Source organism: Mastacembelus armatus, chromosome 19 (assembly GCF_900324485.2).
Source record: "Mastacembelus armatus chromosome 19, fMasArm1.2, whole genome shotgun sequence".
NCBI lineage: Eukaryota > Metazoa > Chordata > Actinopteri > Synbranchiformes > Mastacembelidae > Mastacembelus > Mastacembelus armatus.
In genome coordinates this window covers 11,538,093-11,558,801 of record NC_046651.1, presented here as the reverse complement: position 1 = coordinate 11,558,801, position 20,709 = coordinate 11,538,093, and the positions used below count along the sequence as shown (strand labels likewise).

At 40.1% G+C, this 20,709-nt stretch overlaps 1 protein-coding gene across 3 annotated transcripts in view; it reads right to left on the bottom strand.

Annotated features, from left to right (window-relative positions):
- Nucleotides 1-3,302: 3,302 nt before the first annotated feature.
- LOC113135432 (protocadherin-15-like) overlaps nt 3,303-20,709 on the bottom strand; it is a 116,762-nt gene continuing 99,355 nt past the window's right edge. For 2 of the 3 annotated variants that reach the window (XM_026315477.1, XM_026315476.1), the window contains one exon: nt 18,920-20,489. In XM_026315477.1, the coding sequence (XP_026171262.1) occupies nt 18,920-20,489 (1,570 nt within the window). Of the gene's footprint in view, nt 4,279-7,597; nt 7,728-11,816; nt 11,891-12,134; nt 12,174-12,746; nt 12,769-18,919; nt 20,490-20,709 lie in introns of those variants that run through there. The other variant, XM_026315478.1, reaches the window with a different exon arrangement.

The window sequence follows — 20,709 nt, the reverse complement described above, 5'->3', positions numbered from 1 at the left end:
ACCATCCAACCTGACAGAACTGGAGAGGATCTGCGAGGAAGAATGGCAGAGGATCCCCAAATCCAGGTGTGAAAAACTTGTTGCATCATTCCCAAGAAGACTCATGGCTGTACTAGCTCAAAAGGGTGCTTCAACTCAATACTGAGCACAGGGTCTGAATACTTATGACCATGTGATATTTCAGTTTTTCTTTTTTAATAAATTTGCAAAAATTTCTACATTTCTGTTCTTTTCTGTCAAGATGGGGTGCTGAGTGTACATTAATGAGAAATAAAATGAACTTTTTTGATTTTGGCAAATGGCTGCAATGACACAAAGAGTGAAAAATTTAAAGGGGTCTGAATACTTTCCGTACCCACTGTATATATTTTACTTGAGTACTTCTAATTTATACTACTTCAGACTTTGGTTCCCCTATAATTATGGTCTGCATAAGTACTATTATATTTGATACTTTGACTACATTTTGCAGGAAATGTTTGTACTAATATAATTTTTTAAATCCTTGTTAAATATTTTAAATGCAGTATTTATACTATTTCTGTATTTACTTAACCAATCAGACTTTTTCTTCTACCACTGGAGTCAAATACTAAATACAGAACACAAACCTATTGAAGAAAACAAGCAAGTGCTGAAAACTTCTGCAGAATATAGAAAACAGCCATATGTTGAAAAGCCATGCAAAACCAGAAAACACAACCAAACCATGAAAAGCTCTGCAAATACAAAAAAAAACACTATCAAAAGTGCTATAGACTAGAGAAAACCTAGACAAACGCTGAAAATCCCTGTAAAACCAGAAAAACAATCAATTGATGAAAAGCACTGCAAATACGCAAAACACTGCCGAATGCTGAAATGTGCAGCAAAACCAGAAAACTACATGCAGAAAGTACTACAGAATACAGAAACAGCTAAATACTGAAAAGCAGTACGAGTACAGAAAAAAAAAAACAAAAAACAACCAACCAAACACTGAAAAGTGCTGCAAAACCAGAAAACGCCACCACAATAAAAAGTGAAAACATAGCCAAATGCAGAGAAAACATCCAAATGCTGAAAAACACTGCAAATCCAGAAAAAACAACCAACTGAGCTCACATTACAAATCTGTTTTGTTTTTGGGTGAAATACCCCTTTTAAAAACCACCTCTGCCACTAATCAAATCTTTTGTGCTCGTGTCATAGATTAATGAGCCGAGTTCAGCCTGCCTTCTCCAATAAAGCACAGTCTCAGGACATAAGTGACGACATAAGCTCGTTTAGTCGAATCAGCAACAGAAGCTCAGATGTGTCCTTCCTTCCAGAAACTGTTTAAAATATTGCTCTCTGGTACAGTCCGCTAATTCTGGGTAATGAGGAGCACTTCTTTTCAAACATCACCACCGGTATGACACCCTCTGTTGAGTTCCTTAATTCAAATTATGCAGTCATCAAATTAAATGTGAGACTTTAAAAACCTGGTAATTCTGCAGCTTAATGGACCAGCTTCTTTCAAACTTCAAATAAAACAATTCACTGCAATGTGGTTCACAATTAAAAAGTTCCCCCGCCTTTATGGTGGGGAACTTTGATAAGGGAGAAGGATCCATGTGCTCTGTTAAGTGGATCTCTCATCAATCCAGTAGAGTGTTTGGGAATTAAAAATTAAAAAGAATTGAGTTTTACCTTTCATCTCCTTTTCATCCTCATTTGTCTTTTAAGGTTCATGTGCATTCAATGTTACATGCACAGTAGGAACTAATTGCACTCAGGATTGATTTGAGTCAGAGCTTCATGATTGGGATATTTAAAATGTAGTCTTATAACATATTCAAGTTTTTAATAAAACCACATCTTTGATATTGGGTGAAGCACAATGATAACATACGTTTTGTGAAAGAAGCAAATATTGTCAATTGGCTAACATTGTGCTGATGGAAACAATTTGTCCATAGACTTGATAATGTTTAGAAATCAAAAACTTTAATATATTAAAGTAGCTCAAACCAATGGTGAATCCAAATTCCACTACTTGCATCCTCTTTTCATGGCATTTTAGTCTTACACATGTAAGAGGCAAAGAAAAGCAGCAAGGGAACTGAGGCAAGGAAAGATGTTTTAAGAGACATGAGATGTCCTTACCTCTGAGTCCGATCCTTAATGTCAACTGTCCAATCACAAGCTGCTTTCTGAGAAAGGGTAGTGTCAACTGCCTATGGCCATACCATCCTGCGAGTGCCCCATCCTGTCCGATTTCAGGCGGGGCCTAGTCAGTACTTGGATGGGAGACCGTCTGAGAATACCAGGTGCTGTAGGCTTTCTCTCTCTTTGCGATGAACTGGCAACCTGTCCAGGGTGTACCCCTGCCTGTTACCTGAAGACAACTGGGATAGGCTTCAGCAGATCCCTGTAACCCTAAATAGGAATAAGCAGGTATAGATAATGAATGGAGGGAAAGATGGATGGGAGGTCATGTCAACTTGTACCTGACTTCTGCTAAGGATGCAGTCGTGTGTCCTCGGTTATAGCTCCTCCACGCAGCCTCCTCGTTCTTCAAAGCAGAAATAAAGAGTCCTGGGACGTCTTTCATTATGGTGAACTGCAACAACTTCTGGGTCAACAGAGGACCAAGGTGAGATTCGTTGTGCAAGGGTAAAATCTGCCGATGCGTAACAGAACTTCTAAAGCTCACTATCCTCTTTGCTCAACCTGTACATAAAAATATACAGATACAAAATTGACTCTTTTGCCTTTCTAGTTTGTATACAGAAAAACAAGATAGGTGTTAAAAGCCAATTTTTCTAGCTTTACACACATCCTACTACAGTCATTTCTTGTCCATTCTAGAGTGCAACATAATCTAGTAACCAATTCATCCAAACTTCATGTTTCAGTGGATGAAATAATCTTTTATTTGGATAAAGTTTGCCAAGCAACTTGACAAGGATAAAAAGGCAAGTTTGAACGATACAGGACAAATCGATCAGGCAAATTCAAGATGAGTCACACTGGTAGCCGTAATACTGAATGAAACAAGTGGTTCCATACAGACACATGTTGCTTAAAGGGCCATAAAAAGTTCATAGACATTTCTCTCAAGTTCATTTCACTATCTCTTAGCAAAGTAGAAATATAACATTTTATATCATCTCATTTGAAGTCAAGCTTTCTGAAGGTGTTGCAGCTCTGACACCAGCTGGGCTCAATAGATGCTCTGGAAATACTGCATTGTTTTGTAAATTACAAAACATATAATGAGTAGCCAATTAGATGTCAAGTTACTTTTAAACATTTATGTATTTTGTTGATCTGTCTGAATTGTCAGTATAATTGAATTAAATTCAGTTTGAATGCCAGAATACTGTATGCTAATTCATCATTTAGCTGATCACCAATCTGTTAATTGGATTCCTTTTAATTGGGTTGGAGCATCCTCATTAGTTCCACAACTAATGAACAGAAATGATGTCTGAACACTTTAATGATCTTGGCAATAAGGAGGGAACACAGTAGCATCAGGAGCAGTCAGAGTTTGGTCATGGGTATGTGAAGGCTATTCCACGGGCCCATCCATAATTCCTCCTCATCCGACTGTGTTCTGTCACTTGGGCACTCCAACGGCTCCCTCATAACGAGTCCATAGTCAGTGTCGTCGTTACTGCCGTCCACCTTCGACTCTTTCTCTCCTTCCTTCAGCTCCTCTCTCTGCGCTGTGCAATGAGGCTGCTCTGTGCTGCCCTGTGCCACCTTGGGCAGGTTTGATTTAGACACTACGCTTTCTGGGCCTGTGTTGCTGGTGCTTGTTGACCCTAAAGAGATGCTGGATTGTCGCGTGTTAAACACATTCAGCGTGTTATTGTTGTCAGTGTTAGAGAAAGAGGAAGTGGCCGTTGCAGATGCAGCCATTCCTGAGCTTTGGAAGGTGCGCAGGGTTTTGCACCCACCATCCTCTGCTGTTCTCGGGTTGTTCAGGGGTATGCTTTCTTCTAATGTGGCAGCCATTTTGTCTAGTTTTTTAAAATGCTTGGCCAGTCGTGAGCTGAAGACAGGGGAGGTAAGTTTAAGGTTGTTGTTTGTGGTGGTGTGTGTGGGACCTGTGGTGTTTACTGATCGTCGGGTGCGAATAATGGAGCCGTTCTGGGCCACGTAGATGCTGCCGTTGACATTGGCATGAGTGTTGAGGGTGGAGGATAAACGGCTGCGTTGGGTTTCTGGCATGCTGTCCTCACCAGTGGAGCTGGTCTCATACTCTCGGTCCAACACCAACTTGATCCGACGTTTTCTATTGCAGTGCTGAAAGTACACAAATAATATGCATTAAACTATGCACGCTTAAAAGTGTCAGAGTTCAACACATTTTCACTTGTTACTATAAGACCCTCTTCAAATCAAAATCAATTCAACCAATTAATGCAAAATCAAGAAACTGACAAAATGTAGTTGAATTCACTCTAAATTCAATACACAGCAAGGATCAGCGCAGCAGTGTTTACTCTGAATTTTGCCTTTGTACATTAGCAAGTCGAAGCAGCCTCTTAGATTATGTGATACTAAAAATCGAAAGTTGGAGAAAGCTTTACAAAATTGCTTTAAAAATTATACTTTATATTAATTTCCACATGAAATGCAACTCTAACATAAAGCACCATGTAACACTAAAGCCTCATCTTAGGTCAGAGCAAACACAGCTGTAGACACACTTTGGAAGAAGAAAAGATCTGTCATAAAGATCACTGACCTGTTTAACACAACATAACCCTCCATTTAACCTTGACAGTATGGTAAAAAATATATTGTAAAGAAAACATCTTTTTCCCCTGCAGATATCACGTACTAGACCTGACTGATACAGGGAGAATGACAGACGCAGAAAAAGCCATGACTAACAAAAAAATAAAGCTTGAGCGAACCGCAGATACAAACAAAGACAGGTCAGTGACTAATAATATTTGAGCTGCAGCAGAGAAATAAGCACCTGGCAGTGAGGAGAAAAAGTACAGAAGTAAACCAGCAGACCACTTTAGTTTCAGTGCCATTAAAGGGAAGACGAGGCAGAAGGCCGATTGGAAAAGAGGGATTGAAGATAGAAACAAAAGAAAGAACACAAAAAGAGATACTGTGCAAGGGCAGCAGAGGACAGACAATTTGAACTGCTGGGAATGAAAATCAAACCAAGCAAAGAGAGAGATTATAGTGCTAGATTCCACTCAGGAAATGACTGCACAGTCAATACAGGCATTTTCACAAAGATCTTACTGTGGCAAGGAATTTAATACTAGGAGGGGCCTCATCTGCATTTCAGTCAGCCAAGGCTTTTTTCAAAACCCTGTTTCCCACCATCCTCGTCACTTTGCCCATCATGATCTCCGCTTTTCTCCTCCCCCTCACTGTCCTCAATGATGGGCGACAGGTCGTTCGCAGTGTCAGTCATACCTGAGCTGACGTCTGATTGGGTGGGGCTGGAGGAATGCCTGCTTGAGGATGACTTTTGTGAGCCAACCCTTTCTAGTCCGTCCTCCTCTCCTGATTCCTCCTCTTCTTCACTCTCCTCGGTTGTTTCAGGTGAAGGATGGGAATGTCGAGAAGTTTTGGGCCTAGAAGTAGAATCTCTAGAATCTGAATATCTTGAACTTTTAGGGTCACTGCTTCTGCTCCTATGCTGTGTACTGTTTGTGAATCGGCTGCTCCTTTCTCGCCGTCTGGCTGTGCTCTCTCTCTTTAAGCTGGTACTGTTCCTACTAGCAGAGCTATTACTAAGACTACCTTCTGAGTGTTTTCTGCTCGACTCCGTCCCCTCATCCTCACTCTCTAACCCAGACTCCAACCCCTCTTTCCCACCATCCGACTCCTTGTCTGTGTCAGGAGCTCCCTCTTCCTTTTCTGTTCCCAAGTCAGAGTCATATTTTTCAGTTTCTGTATCAGATCCGTCCTCCATTGTAACAGATGATGCATCGGAAAGACAGAACTCTGATAGAGATTCTCTGCTGCCACTGTTACCTGTTTCTGATTCACTGTCATGACATTTTTTTCCTCTCTTCCACCATCCCTCAGAGGAGCTATCCTCCTCTCCCATCTCCCACCTCATCCGCTCTTCTCCTGTGGTTCTCTCAGAGACAGATGCAGAAATACTCATATCTCCTGTGGAACCATAAATCTTCCCCCTGTTCTCCTCTCTACTTTTCCAGCTCTTTCCATCGCTCCACTGTTTGTCTCCCACTCTAGCAGGGCCCTGGAGTCTTCTGGTGAGGGAGATAAGACTGAGGGCCTCGCTCAGCTTTTGTTTTACCGGATGGGGTTTGCTGGCTTCAGTGGATGTTTGGAAATAACTCCCATCGATGACCATGCTGCCGTCCAGGCTGAAAGCCCTGGATAGCAAGCCAGGGAGCTCTCCCCTATGCTCTGGCCTGACGCCTTCTCTTCTTTCAGTGGCATTTCTCATCCCATTGTTTGTGACACCATCTCTGTTGTTTCTCACCCGTGTTGCTATTTCTCCTCTGCCTCCTCCTTCTGCTCCTTCATCTCTCTCTCCCCCTTTGTTTTCCCCTGCCTCCCTTCTCTCGAGACATTTTCTCATTCCTTCACCCTTCTTTTCTTCCAACTTCACTCCACCACCATCCCCCTCTTCCATCGGGCCGATTCTGGCTTTATTCCATGGAAGGTGGATGGCAGGAGGTTGTGTGGATGTTTTACTCTCAGAAGACAATGGAGTGCACATTTTCATCATGGCCTTCAACCTGGTGGCTGCACCTGAGCTCGTGGACATTGTGTTTATGGTCGCAGCACATTCTGATGACGTTTTTTTATCCCCCTCATTTCCAGTGCTTCCAACAGTCTTAACTGGGGCCACAGTAGATGGAGGATGGGCCTGGAAGTAAGCAGGATGTGTAGCTAATCTGCCTCCTTGAAACTGTCTCTTCACCTGTTGTTATGATATTAGTCCAAAGTTAAATAAGCCAAACTTTAAAATGATCAAATAAGATGTATATACTGCAAAAAGCATCTCTTTCATTAAAAATATAAGAAGCAGCAGCTTTTCCCACATAAAAATCTCAGAGACCCAAATTAAATCCAAATTAAATTAAAATAGAAAGAAGATTTAAATGACAGGATGACCAGTAAAACCCCCCCATATTTTGTAAAATCATAACCAGGGGAGGTAACTGAATCAACGCCCACCTAGGCTAGAAAACAAATCAGTTTTGGGAAAATGGGGCTTTAGATGAAAGAAAGCAAATCAACACAGTAAATAAGCTCATTAGACCTCAAACAAATTCAAACAGGTACAAAATTCAGTCTATCACAAATGCAGTCCTTATACCATATATCCAATCCATATGGCTGGCATCATAGTAACGCACTTACAGATTAGATATAGATGGAGTTTGAAAATGTCATTTACACTTTTTCTCTCCACACATATAGATGAAAGTTTTAATTTCAAATGAAAACTGACGTAAAAACACATGAATTTAACCTCAAGTTAAAAATTAATGATTTGTTTTTACATTTCATCGGCATCAACAACCTCTTTTCATATCATGGACAATATTGCTAGCGTGTTAAAGTGGATATCTAAGAAGTGTTTGTTCCACTTCTAGTTTTCTGTGTTTACCTCTCCATCAGACTCCTGTGGGCTGTAGTAATAGCTGCCATCGTCGTCGACCACAACTTCTCCATATTCATCATAAAGCCCTGAGGGGGAGATCAGCTTTCTGCGACTGCCATATTGAGGAAGGTCATACCTTGACACAGAAAGGGAGGGAGAGAAGGGTTATTTTTCTTGCAAGCAGTGCAGGTTTCATTTTGGTATGCGTAAGGATAAATAAACTGTGGCTGTGATAGAGTATAGTACGTCTGCTTCAGCCAATCAGAAGTGAAGACATGAGAACTCTCCAACTCCAGTGATAAACAGTCTCTAATTATTTGTCAAAGCAAAGTTGACCCAATCACAAAAGGACAATTTTGTTTCCGGGAGACATTTTGCAGAAACTGAAATCGATTTTTCTTCCTTTTGTCTCTCTTTGTTGCATGTTGCTGGGAGCCCTTCTTGGCTCTACTGCGTTGTGTCTCACCACTTATGCTTCATGCCCTGCAGCAAGCAACTGAGAGCTGGTGGGTCAAAATACACATCTTTTGAAATGTTGTCCTGGAAACCATATGTCCTAGTGTGATTAAAATGACAAAACCACTTGAAGTCTTTTGGCATCATTGTAGAGAAGAGTTGCCTTGTGTAATCACTCTGCTAACAATCAACCAGTGGAAGAAGCTGCCCTCCCATTACATTAAGTAGCCAAGTAATAAACAAATGGAAAGGCCAAATGGATGAAAGGTGTGTGTGTGCGTGTTAAAAAAAACAGGAGGCAGAGGTATGTTTGACAGAAAATGCAAGAGAAAAGAGTCATAGGAATAAAGAACAAGTGAACAATGAAACAGAAGTAAGATGAGATCCATCAAATGTCACATAGCAATAATCTCTGCAAGCAAAAGTAATGAGATAAGTTTGCACTAAAAATCTGCGTATGGGATTTTGCAGTCATTAACCATCCAACTGAAGTGCACACACGATCAAATTATTTAAATGCTACAATCACTTCAGTCACCCCACCCCACCCCCTCCTAACCCCTACCTCAGTCCTCCACCTCCCCATGTCACCATTAGGGGGCAGTAATGATCTGACAATGATTTCCAGCAGGTCAGACTTGCCAGAATCACAGGCATCACAGATGATGCTTGATGGTGTGTTTTGGTAGCGCTTTGTGTGTGTGGACCAAAATGAATCTAACTGGGTCACTGTCCTGTTTTTGGTGGGTGTCCAACTGCTAAATGATTGTTTAATGATCAGTCCCTGGATATGTGATCGCATTCACACAAAAAGAGAGGCATATACAGAGTTGACATGACAAAAATAAACAAATTTTTCAAATAATTTAAATTTGAAATAAAATATTTAAATTCAACAATTTCCAGCTTTAATCCAGTATTCAGATATAAAGATTCAATTTCAAAATAAAACATCAAATCCTATTTTTAGAAATTTTCCTTGAAGACAGACTTATTCATATGAGAAATCTTGAGTCGGTTTATTCAGAACAGCTGTTTTATTATTTGGATCTAAGTCTTAAAGGGGCACCTGTCACAGGCTGTGAGAACAGTTCTATAATGTTTGCTGTTTCACTAAAGCGACCTTCTAAAAGTCTGGGAAAATTACACCACCACCAAAGCATACATTACACACTAACAATATGGACACATTGAAACGTAAAGAAAAATGCTTCTGAGATGCATTATAGAAAGCATAGAGTTTTTGGAGATCGATGCATACTAGGGACTAAAAGTCAAAGTATTAAATGAGGAGGCTGATACCACTTTTCTTAGAGTTTAGACATGAAGCTAAAGCCTGCGAATGATTTATTTTTATTTATTTCTTGGCCAGGAACAACTAAGGAGTCTGACATAACGGAGAGCAGAACCTCTACAAGTTTTTACACTGTAGTTTTTATTTGGATTTAACCAACTACATACAGTATCACATGAGTCAGCATTAGAGGTGCTGGATGGTGGATTTTGATATTTTGGACAGAGCCAGGCTAGCTGTTTCTCTGCTTTATGTAAAAAATTAAGATAACTGGTGTTGGCTCTACAGCAGCGGCTCTACACTCTACCTAAAACAAAGCTGGACATGCAGACATTTTTTGTTCCAGCAGTCATCCTGGCTGTGACTACAAAATAAAACGTATGTCCTAGTTGAGGTGATCATAACCGATTTCTGGTCTTATCCTATATTTTCTATGTGGGTGCCCTAGCTCAGCACCTATCGGTTATGCAGCAGTCACACGGTTCATCACCCACGCCAGTAACAATTTTGGAAAAAACACGATTTAATCCCTTATTGCTCAGTGGCATGTACAGATTGTGTATTTTACTGTTGACTAGAGGGCAATATGAATTTGGCTCGTTTTGTTGTTGGTTTTTTGTTTGTTTTTTTTATTTTTTTCAGACAGGCATCCAAACATCAGACCTGCGCAACAAATGGTTCAAGTTATTTTTTGCATCTGTATAAATCCAATCAGAAACCCGCCAATGGGAGATGGCTACATTCCCACATGCAGAGAAAATCCTATTTTGATCTCATCTTTTGAAGACAGATGAAAGGAAAGGTCAAAAGGTTATAAAACATCCTTCTAAATGGTTTCCAAGTGGATCATTATACTGTCACTCTAGAAGTAAATACTGGATCAGCGGTTGTCTATTTCAAATCTCAGGCATGTAAATGCTGCCCGTGTCCTGAGAGATGGTTCGGTATTTGTTAGCATACTATATTCTACCTTTCAATTTACACCGGAAACAAATAAAGTGATTAGATCAGATTCCCACAGGGTCAAAAAGTCTGATTTGCTACTCCTGTGTATGTATGGAGTCAGACATTTGTGAATGTTGCTCTAAGCCAACAGCATCTGGCCCATTGTCTGCTTCCATGGCTGGCTGCCTGATTAGCTCCTACACTACCGCAATGCTAGGCAAAGAAAATTAGCTGCATGTGTATGCATGTGTGTGAAAAAAAGAATGAGCATGAGAGCAGTTCTGAGTGAGTGAGTGAGTGAGTGAATGAATGTTTGCCATGAGAGAATTTATGTGTGTGTGTGTGTGTGTGTGTGTGCTACCATGTATGTGTGAGTGTATAAAATTAAGTTCCTTGGAGTCTGCAGCTAAAATTGTAAAAATGACAACACATCACAGATGGCAGACTGGTTCACACACAAAGACAGACAGACAGACAGACAGACAGACAGACAGACAGACAGACAGACAGACAGACAGACAGACACACACACACACACTTGGGAGAGAGACAGTCTTCAGAGGTCTTGTTCATAAATGCTTTAATCTAATGTGTCCATGGCATAGTATTTCTGTATAGTATTTCCTGTTTTTGTTTTTTTTTAACATTAAGGATCCCAAGGTGTACATGTACATGCGCACACACAAACACACTTTGAACAACATTACTCTAAGATCTTCCACAAACTTGACTGACTTCCTCTAGTTCAAAAATATGTGAACCCTACAATCAAGGGTATGAAGCAGGTCACTAGTCTCAACACTTCACAGCAGCTAACACAATGTGTGACTGACGCGCAGCTTGACATCAGATCAACTGCCACGGGGCTAACATGACGCTCAGCTGGAAAAAGTACACACTGATCTCCAGCCTTATGTAGAAGAAAATGTGTTACTGTGAACCCTGTCCATCACTGCAAGAGGTCAAAAGTCAGAAATGAAACCTAGCAGAGGTGGCCTGGATACACTGCCCTCAATATCTTTCCTATGGTGTGTCACTACTGGCAAATAATGCATATACAATATTCTAATGTATTATACTGTATAAGATCACAACACTGCTGGGGTGAAATATAAAATGCACATCACTTTACTTCAGGGGTGCATGTGAGACTTGATTTGATCTGACCTATCATACCTGATAAGTTATTTATTTTAAAATAACATATGTTCAGGTCAACAGGATGCAAGTCAATTAACAAGACAAGAAGTAGGCTACTTAAAGAGCTCAGAAAAGATTTCCAAAAAAATAGCGACTTTTCAATGACAGCTGAACACCATTCTCACATTGGAGGCTTATGAAAGCCGCAGAACAGGTACTGAGTAGACCTTGGGCTGAGATAGTTTTTTATCTAATAACTGGACTTTTAACTGGACATTGTGTTAATTTGAGTCAAAAATGTCAAATATATGAGCAGAAATACCTATAGATGTAGAAAAACCAATATGTGCTGCAGTCTGCAAAAAAGTGTCCAGACAGAGATGTACTAACCCATGATCATAGTTGTAATAATCTTGGATGTAATAGTCTTGGCCAGGGTCAATGCCAGATTCCATTGATAACTCCTGTAGAAATGACAAGCCATTATTAATAGGAGCATGTATGAGACATATATGAATTACACTGTGTACACTGTTAAAAACACATTCCCAGTGTCCCATTTTTCTTCATTCAACTGTTTACACTGCCTGCCTCCACACAAAACGCCAGTGTAGCTGTACCTCCGACCTGCCAAATGACCCACAGACGCAGGAAGAACACCACAACATTTGGAGTAAAGAAAATTCAGAAAAGAGATCGACAGAGTACCTCTGGCCTGAGCAGAGAAGGTCGCAGAAGTTGTTGTGTCTGCCAGAGGGAAAGAAAAGCAGCGAATGACAAGACAAATAGAAGAAGTTAGGAGCTCTCCCTCAAAAGGTATGTTTTAGAAATCATTACCTGATGGTCGTCATTTAATTTTGCTAGATTGTAAGTAAGAATGTCTGTGTATTTAATTTCATTTGGTGGTGTCCATGTGATTGGTGGCAATCAAATACCTCTTTTTAACATTGAACATCTGGTAAAATTTGTGTTGCAGTGTGTTTCATGCATATACTGTTTGGAAAAAATGCTATCTCAAAACCACTATTTCGAATCTGACTGAAAAAGACTGGTTGACTTTACGTGTTTTTAAATTTTAATTGGCACCATTAGACGGACTGCAGTGCAGAGGTTTTAGCATTATAAAATGCTACTGACATGGGAGGCAGTCAGTTAACCAAAGAGAGATACCAGAATCTGTAAATAGAAGGTGCTTGTTACATTAAAGAAAAATAAAAGGTCAGAAAATAAAAAGAGGGAACAACTTAACATCAGAGAAATAAAAAAAAAAGTAAACGCCACATGCACCTACACAGCATGCACGCAGAGAAAGACACCTACCTCATGTTGTCCATAACCACGCCTGGAAGATTGAAGAGAGAAACAGAGAGACCATAAACCATAAACATCACCAAGAAAACCTGTCATTAAAGATAATAAAGATGTGTGTTTAATACACATCAGCACTACTACTCTGCATATACTTTACTGCAAATCTAAATCCAAATGGAAGTAGCCCACTGGAAACATTTCACTTTCTGTTGAATTTAACCCAGTTTCCAAGAACAGCTAGAAGCTATGTCATAGTGTTTGAATGAGACTGTGAATTTTGAGAGAAATGGGGAGAAAGGGAAGAGCTACATAAGACAGAATGACAGAAACTAAAGGAAAAAAACAAATGAGCAGAGGGCTGAGAAATGACAGTAAGCTATTGTTGGTTTTCCTATTAATTGGTGTTATTTTTCTTGTAAATATTCTGATTATGGCATCATAAATATATAATAAAGACATTATAATCCAAACAAGCTCATTGTAGTGTTGCAGAAGGGTTATGTCAATAAAGGTCACACCAATAATAAATTAAATATTACGTGGTTTAATAGGTGGGTTGTTATAGTTGTGAATACAGGACTATTTATCTTTTTTTTTTTTTTTAATCATGATCAGGAAAATCACTCATAATACATGGATGCATAATGTCAAGTCTATGCATGTAAACACAGTGTTCAGCATAACTGCAATAATGTGCTGGTGCATAGTCTCAACAAGCAGTCAACAGATGTTGGTTCAAGTTAAACAGCACTTTGCAAAAGAGCCCTGACTAATGTTGTGAAGCCAGAGCAGCTGGTCAGCATGGAGACATTTATTTCTGTGAGATACTCCCCGCTGACTCCGACCCAGCTTTTGTGCCCTCTTGTTTTTTATTTATTTATTTTTAAAAGGTGGGGGTCTCGAACCAAATTAACCAGGGAACACTGGCATTAACTGTCCACCTGTAAGTATTCCACTATTATAAGCATAAATATCCAAAAAAAAAAAAAAAAAATCATCTCAGATTCCAGCAAGCATGAATAAAATAAAATTCTTTCTGAATATTTGACCATGTTTTGTTCAGAAAGAGTTTGACCTTTATTTGCTTTCTTGAAAAGTTATATGAGAAGAAGGATACCACTTTCATGCCTGTAGGCTGTATGGAGACAATTAAGAATATAAAAAGAAAAAACAGAGTGAAATAATTTTTTGCAAGCAGTTTGTCCAAATCCTTCGATTCTTTTATTTTAAAACTAATAAATCTTTAGTGCACAGGCAAAAAAAAATGTTATCTATAATTGTATCTAACACTCTGCAAGGAAAGCAATGGAGATTTTTCACAAAATATCGAACTGTTCCTTTAACCCCTTTTCCTCTCTGCTGATTCCAGTAAACTTTGAGCGAAAACACTTGCAATGCCAAGATACATAATATGGATTTTACCACACATCAGACTGGGTCCACCCATCAAACAAATAGGTGACAGTATGAACTAACATTTAGATATGTTGTTACAATACTGTGAAATGGATACTTGATGTTGTAAGAGAATATACTTCAAACAAAGGCAAAAAGAAATATGAGAGACTGCAAGACTGAGTAAAACCCCGAGATACTTCATGGAAAAACACCACGAGTTGAAAAAACGTGGAAGGAAAAGCCAAAGGGGAGAAACACAAAGGAATGAACAACAAAATAAGAAAAACAGCCAAAAAATTCTTTGTCCATGTGTCTTAACTATGCTGCTAGCAGGATCTATTGTCATCTGAAACCAAGGTAATGAGCTGGCAAAATGAAGATGTATCACAAAACAACAAATGGTGACTTTTAGAGGACACATCTGATTTTCCTTTCTGTTATTAAACCGCAAGCACGCACACACTCACCACCCAGTGCACATTATTAAACCACTTGAGCATTTCATTGATTACATTCAGATGAGAATATAATTGCGACTCTTACACACGGACAGACAGAAGACATTATAGCTTTTCATTCACGGTCAAAATGCAGTTTTGAATGAAAGAGTGCTTTAAGAAGTCAAGATTAGCTGGTTAAATAAAAGTGGCCAGACACTGACAGACATATGAGTGGATGAATAGATAAGGCTGAATGGGTCAATGAATAGAGGGATAAACTGATGGAAAGATCGGTTTTTGCAGTGATCTTTAGGTAAGAAGGAAATATCACCTTTCACTATCACTGTGTGTATGTGTACTCTACATTAGAGCTGCCAACAGTAAGTGTCTATCATTGTGCATACTGAAAACTGTCTGTGTGCATGACAGCATGTGATGATAGGTCTATCTGTGTCCTTGCTGCCCTGACAGTCGTATTATTAGGTCCTCTACAGACAAAAACACACAGCTATCTGAGCCCTGTCAGACACACTTACACAAAACATACTGTATACACGTCTGACATGGCTGACTCGCTATCTTTGTATCCTCACCATCTTGTCTTGAAGAGTGTATTAGGGACAAGAAAGAAATATTAGCTCTTGAAGAACAGACCATCATGCCCGATAACACTCCCCTCTTTTCCTCTACTTTCTTTCTACATTTTGTTTCTCCCTTCTGTCTCGTAGAGCTCCCTCACCCTTTGCACTGCCACTGCTCCACTCATTTGTCACTTCCTTGTCCTCCAACCTGTTTTACACACTGCCTATTTCAGCCTCCATCCATTTCTCTCTCATTGTTGTGTACCTTCTCACGTTGTGGTTGGATGAAGAAAATAACCACATCTCTCACATTTTCCAGAATAAACCCTTTTGAGCAAGTATGACATGTCCATTCATCCACCATTCATCCATCCTGGATAGATTGCCAGTCTATCACAGGGCACACAAACACATAGAGGCTCACAGTCACACCTACGGCAGTGTATGGTCACCAATCTGCATGTTTGTGGACTGTGGGAGGAAGCTGGACTAGAAAACCCATGCAAACGTGAGGAGAACATGCAAACCCCACATAGAAAGACCCTGGAGTCAAATGGGGTTTGAATCCGGAACTTTCTTGCTGTGAGGTCACAGTGCTAACCGACACATAATAAACTTAATTTAGTTATATAAGGTGCAAATTTTTGCCTAAACATACACAGAGACCAGACTGACACCAGATCAGAGCAAAACACTGATAACCCTTTGTTAGATTTGGGTATTTATCATCATGATTTGGTCCAATTGCCCAGCTGGTCTTGCAGGACAGATGTGACTCTGTCACTCCATAATGACAAAATGTCAATGGGAGATAACTTATTGAAACTGTATTAGCAGATGACAGAGAAATCTGCTACTGACAGAGCAACAATCTCAGAATTTGATTCCACATCAGAAGCGAAACAACTTGGACTCCTTACAAGCACATGTGTTAGACCTTTTTAAGGTAATGTCAGTGCTTCAAAGGCAGGCGCTTCCTTGCACATCAGAGTAACTGTAGCTGTGAAGGGCAGGGGTCAAATTAGAGACTACATATGAGGCAGTCATGTCATTCCTTTAGCTACAGGGCTTTCATCAAAGGAAAGATTTCACATATCTTACAAGCAGTTACAGATGACACTAATGAAAAAAATCTGCCATTAATCTCTTGGAGGGTATACCAGATAGAAAGAGGCAACACACCACATAAGTGTAAGTGTCTTACTCTCTATGCTTCGCAGAAGTGTACGTTTGCATTTGTCTATAACAGTATTATAATAATATATTCATGCCATGACTTTTAAATAATACAGTGCCATCACTTTTGTTTTTTATTGCAAATATCTGTGCACATAAGACTTAAGGCAATTGCTTTTTAAGCCTTGAAATTAAGTTGCCTATGTGAAAACCTATAGCTCTTTGAGTACCACTGTGCTATGCTGACTGACATGGAAGCCTTTAAATGGGGTCACATTTAAAGCATAAAGCAACATAAATTTTATGTTACAGTATGTAATTTTAACAGAAGTAGATATACTGGATGTTTAGTTTATAATATAACCCCTCAGATGTGTGGTAAAACACCCTCCACTGTAAAACTGCAAGCTGGTATAGTCCCTTGGACCTAATGTCCCTCTCCCTGTGTGACCTTCATAGAGCACAACATTTCAACTCTGAGATGACTGAAGCATTATTTTTCCTCATTAACATGCTGTAAACGCAGGAGACAATGTACATGACTAATTCCTCATACGTCTGGAACAATTCCAAGAGAAAACAATTGACCTGACGCTGTCATTGTCAGTTCATAGATGCTGCACATGCCCATAACACTGCTGCTTTACTTTTCCTCCTCCCTTGGACATTTTGAGGAGAAAAGACTTTTAAAGACACAGGACACATGACTGGGGTTTCCATGTCAGCTACTGTACTATCAGGAAAATATAAATGTGATACATGAGGACTAACTGTGGTCAGTAGTTTTATTACTAGGATGGGTTACTGGAGTGTAACTTTTACAGTAGTCACTAGGTTGCTGACATGAATAATCCTGTACTCTTAGTTAGAAAGACATATTTTATTGATAAAAATGTCTCACTTAGATGGCCTTTTTGTCTTTTTTATAGTACTCATTTTCCAAAGTTCCTGCACAATGATTTTAACAAAGCAAAGCTTGGACAAAGCAAGAAACCATCCAGAAAATGTTCATAATTTACCTCATGTTGTGAATAAAAACATCTGTGTGAATGTTTTCCTGCAACTATGCATCCACCTATGTATTATCATTATTTCATCTCCAGCATTGACAATGATGGGTCCAGAAGTAAAAAAAAAAAAGTTTGTTAACTAAAGATATGTGACTTATGTGTGAGTAAGTGGAAGATTAAACCGAGAACAGATCAAGTACAAAAGAGCTAAGAATAAACATAGGGAACTAAAGGCAAATGAGTGTTTATAAAAACATGGACACAAACTAACTACTCGATTAGTACTCATCAAGGTGATGACAGCCATACCACCTTTGCCATGACTGTTTGCAATTTGCTACAAATTAGTTTTAAACACAGTTTGATATAAAAAGATACATTGTGTACTGACTTAAATGAACTAATTAATAAAACATGATTTTTGCAGAGCAAAACCTAGAACAGAGACAGTGAGTCTTACAGAACTAAGTAAAGATAAAACTGTGGCTATGAATGTTGGAGATAAAAAATAAATAGGACAGTGATGATGTCACCAGCTGTAGACATGAACAGCAGAAATGCTGTAGCAAAACTATCCATGCAAGTAAAATACAAACAATCCCTGTGAAATGCAGTTCGATACAATGTGGCAGGGTTAACAATGTTCTTCACCCATCTGATTGATTTTCCTTTTCACCCCTGCTACATCTACAATCAACTAGTTTAGAAGTCCAGTGGGTATGTGTTAAAGCCATACCAAACCTGTAATCAGCCTCCCACAACAGCAAGTGGGCCAGTCATCAATCATGAGTCAAGACACTGACCGTAGCAGAATGATTATAATTTGTTGTTGACAAGAATGAAAATGACTTGATGAGGATGTAAAATGTTAATGACAGTAGTCAAACTGAAAGTTAACCAGGAGACATTTCACCATGTCTAATTATTTGATTTCACAGCTCCCATCTGCAGCTATTTAAGCCAATTTTCCTCAGTGTTAATTAAAAAACAAGTCCTAGAAATGCTGTTTGGGGGAAAACTAAAATAATGACTGAGGCAGATAATGAGTAAACCTTCCAAACAACTGCTTTGATGTAGTGAGAGCCAGGTTTTTGAATTCCTCCTAGTAGTTCAGGTTCACTGAAATGGGGACACAAATTAAAAACAAACTTAACCTGTTGAGCTTATTATCCTGTAACAGTACTTAAATCTTTCTCTCCTCTTGCAGTACTGCTTAGTATAGAATCCCATAACAGTAACTTCCAATAATTTAATCATGCCATACAGGATGTGAGCTCTCTTGCTGTTTTACTTTGTCCTCTTTTCTGTTTGCCACAAGTGCCATCATTTCAGAGGAGCAACATTTTCTTTTCCCCCTTATAATATTAGGGCTATCTCTTTTTCTTTCTTTTCTTATGGAGAAAACAAAACCTTGTTGGAAGAGAAAAGCTGTCGAACTGTTAACTGAAAATAAATAAATAAAAAAAATACAAAAATCACCAAATCATCAGTGTCCCACTGAACTATTTTGAGCGTTAGTCCCTTGACAGCTTCACCACAACTATTTTCCTGTGTTTTCTTTATAAGAAAAATAAAGGCTAGAGCATTGTAGACTGAGAGGGAAATCTTTTCTCAAGCTCTTCAACGATGGAGTTCATGTTTGGGTTGGGTTGAATCTGTGGAGGTGGTGGATCCTCAACTCCTCCACCAGCTCCCCCTGTTCCTACTCCTCCTCCCTCTGCTCTTCCTCCTCCTGCTGCTGCTGATGCATCCAAGGAGTCGAGAGAATCTAGAGAATCCAGGGAGACCCGACTTTTCATGACCTTTTTGAGTGGAATCTGTTTCTGATCTATCTGGCTGAACATATTGGCCACTGATTTCTCAATGTCAGCAATATTCTGGATGTTCTTCAAAATCCCTTTTAGCTCTTTTCGAGGTGGCTCAGGTTCCACAGGGACGGGCGGCGACGGCCGGAGAGAAACGGGCCGTAGGGCTGGTGCCTCAGAGAGAGATGGGAGGACAAAGGTGGATGGATTCAGGAGGGAAGGTGATAAAGGGGGAGGAAGAGGTGGAGGTGGGGGAGGTGAGGGAGGAGGTGCCTGTTTTTCTGTATGGCTGGAGTGAGATAAAGCAGGAGGGAGAGGAGGAGATGAGGAAGGATGGCAGGGAGGAGGAGATGAATAAGGGACAGGAGCCGGGGTGGGAGGTGGGGGAGGTGGAGGTGGAGATGGAGGGGGTGGTGGAGGAATTGAAGGAGGATCAGGGATAACCTCTAAATGGACCTGAAGTCGCTCTTCTGCACCCTGGTTTCCAGTTAAATTTGCCCCAAATCGCCGCAGGACAGGAGGAGTTGGCTTGTGACTTGGTGGAGGGGTACCTCCATCACTGTGCGTGACAATAATACTTGGGGGACCCTCCTTAGTCTGAGTAGTTGGAACATTATGGGTGGCGCTCTGCTTGTAAGGCTGAGGAGACTCGGGGAAAACAGAAAGTAGAATATCAGGTGACAAAGATCCTCGTGAATCCCTGTTTTGCCTTTGCCTCATTTCTTGGAGTGCCTGCTGCTCAAACTGTCTTGCTTGTTCTTTGACTGTTAGCTTGGGTTCCAAACTTGGGCTTCCCATTAAATCTGAGTCCAGTCCATGGTCAAAGCCTGAATCCAGACCAGCATCTTTACTCTCCTTGAACTCTGCCTTTAGAAGCTCCAGCTCCCACTGCACAGGATCCATGACTACTTGCCGCCTTAAAGCATCATACATCTCTCTCCGATGTAATCTTGATGGCAGAGTCCAGCTGTGCCCACCCCCAGATCCCCATCCGCTATCACTGCCTCCAGGAGAGCTGAGCCTTAGCCAAGCCTTTCGAAGGCCTTTTCTAGAAGGGGAGAAACTCCCAAGAAGATCTTTTCTCCTCTGACTTCTTCCAAGAGTCTCTGGGCTACTCAGAGTCCCATCCTCATGATAGATGGGATTTTTGATAGTCAGGGGGTTTTCATCTGAAAGAAAGGTAATGTTGGACTCAGACTTGGGCAGGTTGTTGAGCACCCCTCCGTTGGCAACGCACTGGCGATGGGCAGCGATCGCTCGAGTGGCAAAATCCGAAATCAGACGTTGTCTGTCACTTTCATCCAAGCTGCTACGACTCCCACTTCGACCATGGCTTGAGCGGCTAGTGCATGGATAGAGGGAAAAAAATGAGGGAAAAAAGATGGAATAAAGGGAAAAATAAAATGATTGCAGATAAAATGGAGAAAGAAGGTAAAGGGAATTGGAAAAGTATCATTAATCAAATTTAAGAAGGAGATGGGGAATTTTAGTGAAAGAGCCATAATGCACAGAATGGCAAATGAAATATGCCATAAACGGGACTGAAAATAGAGCTATACAAA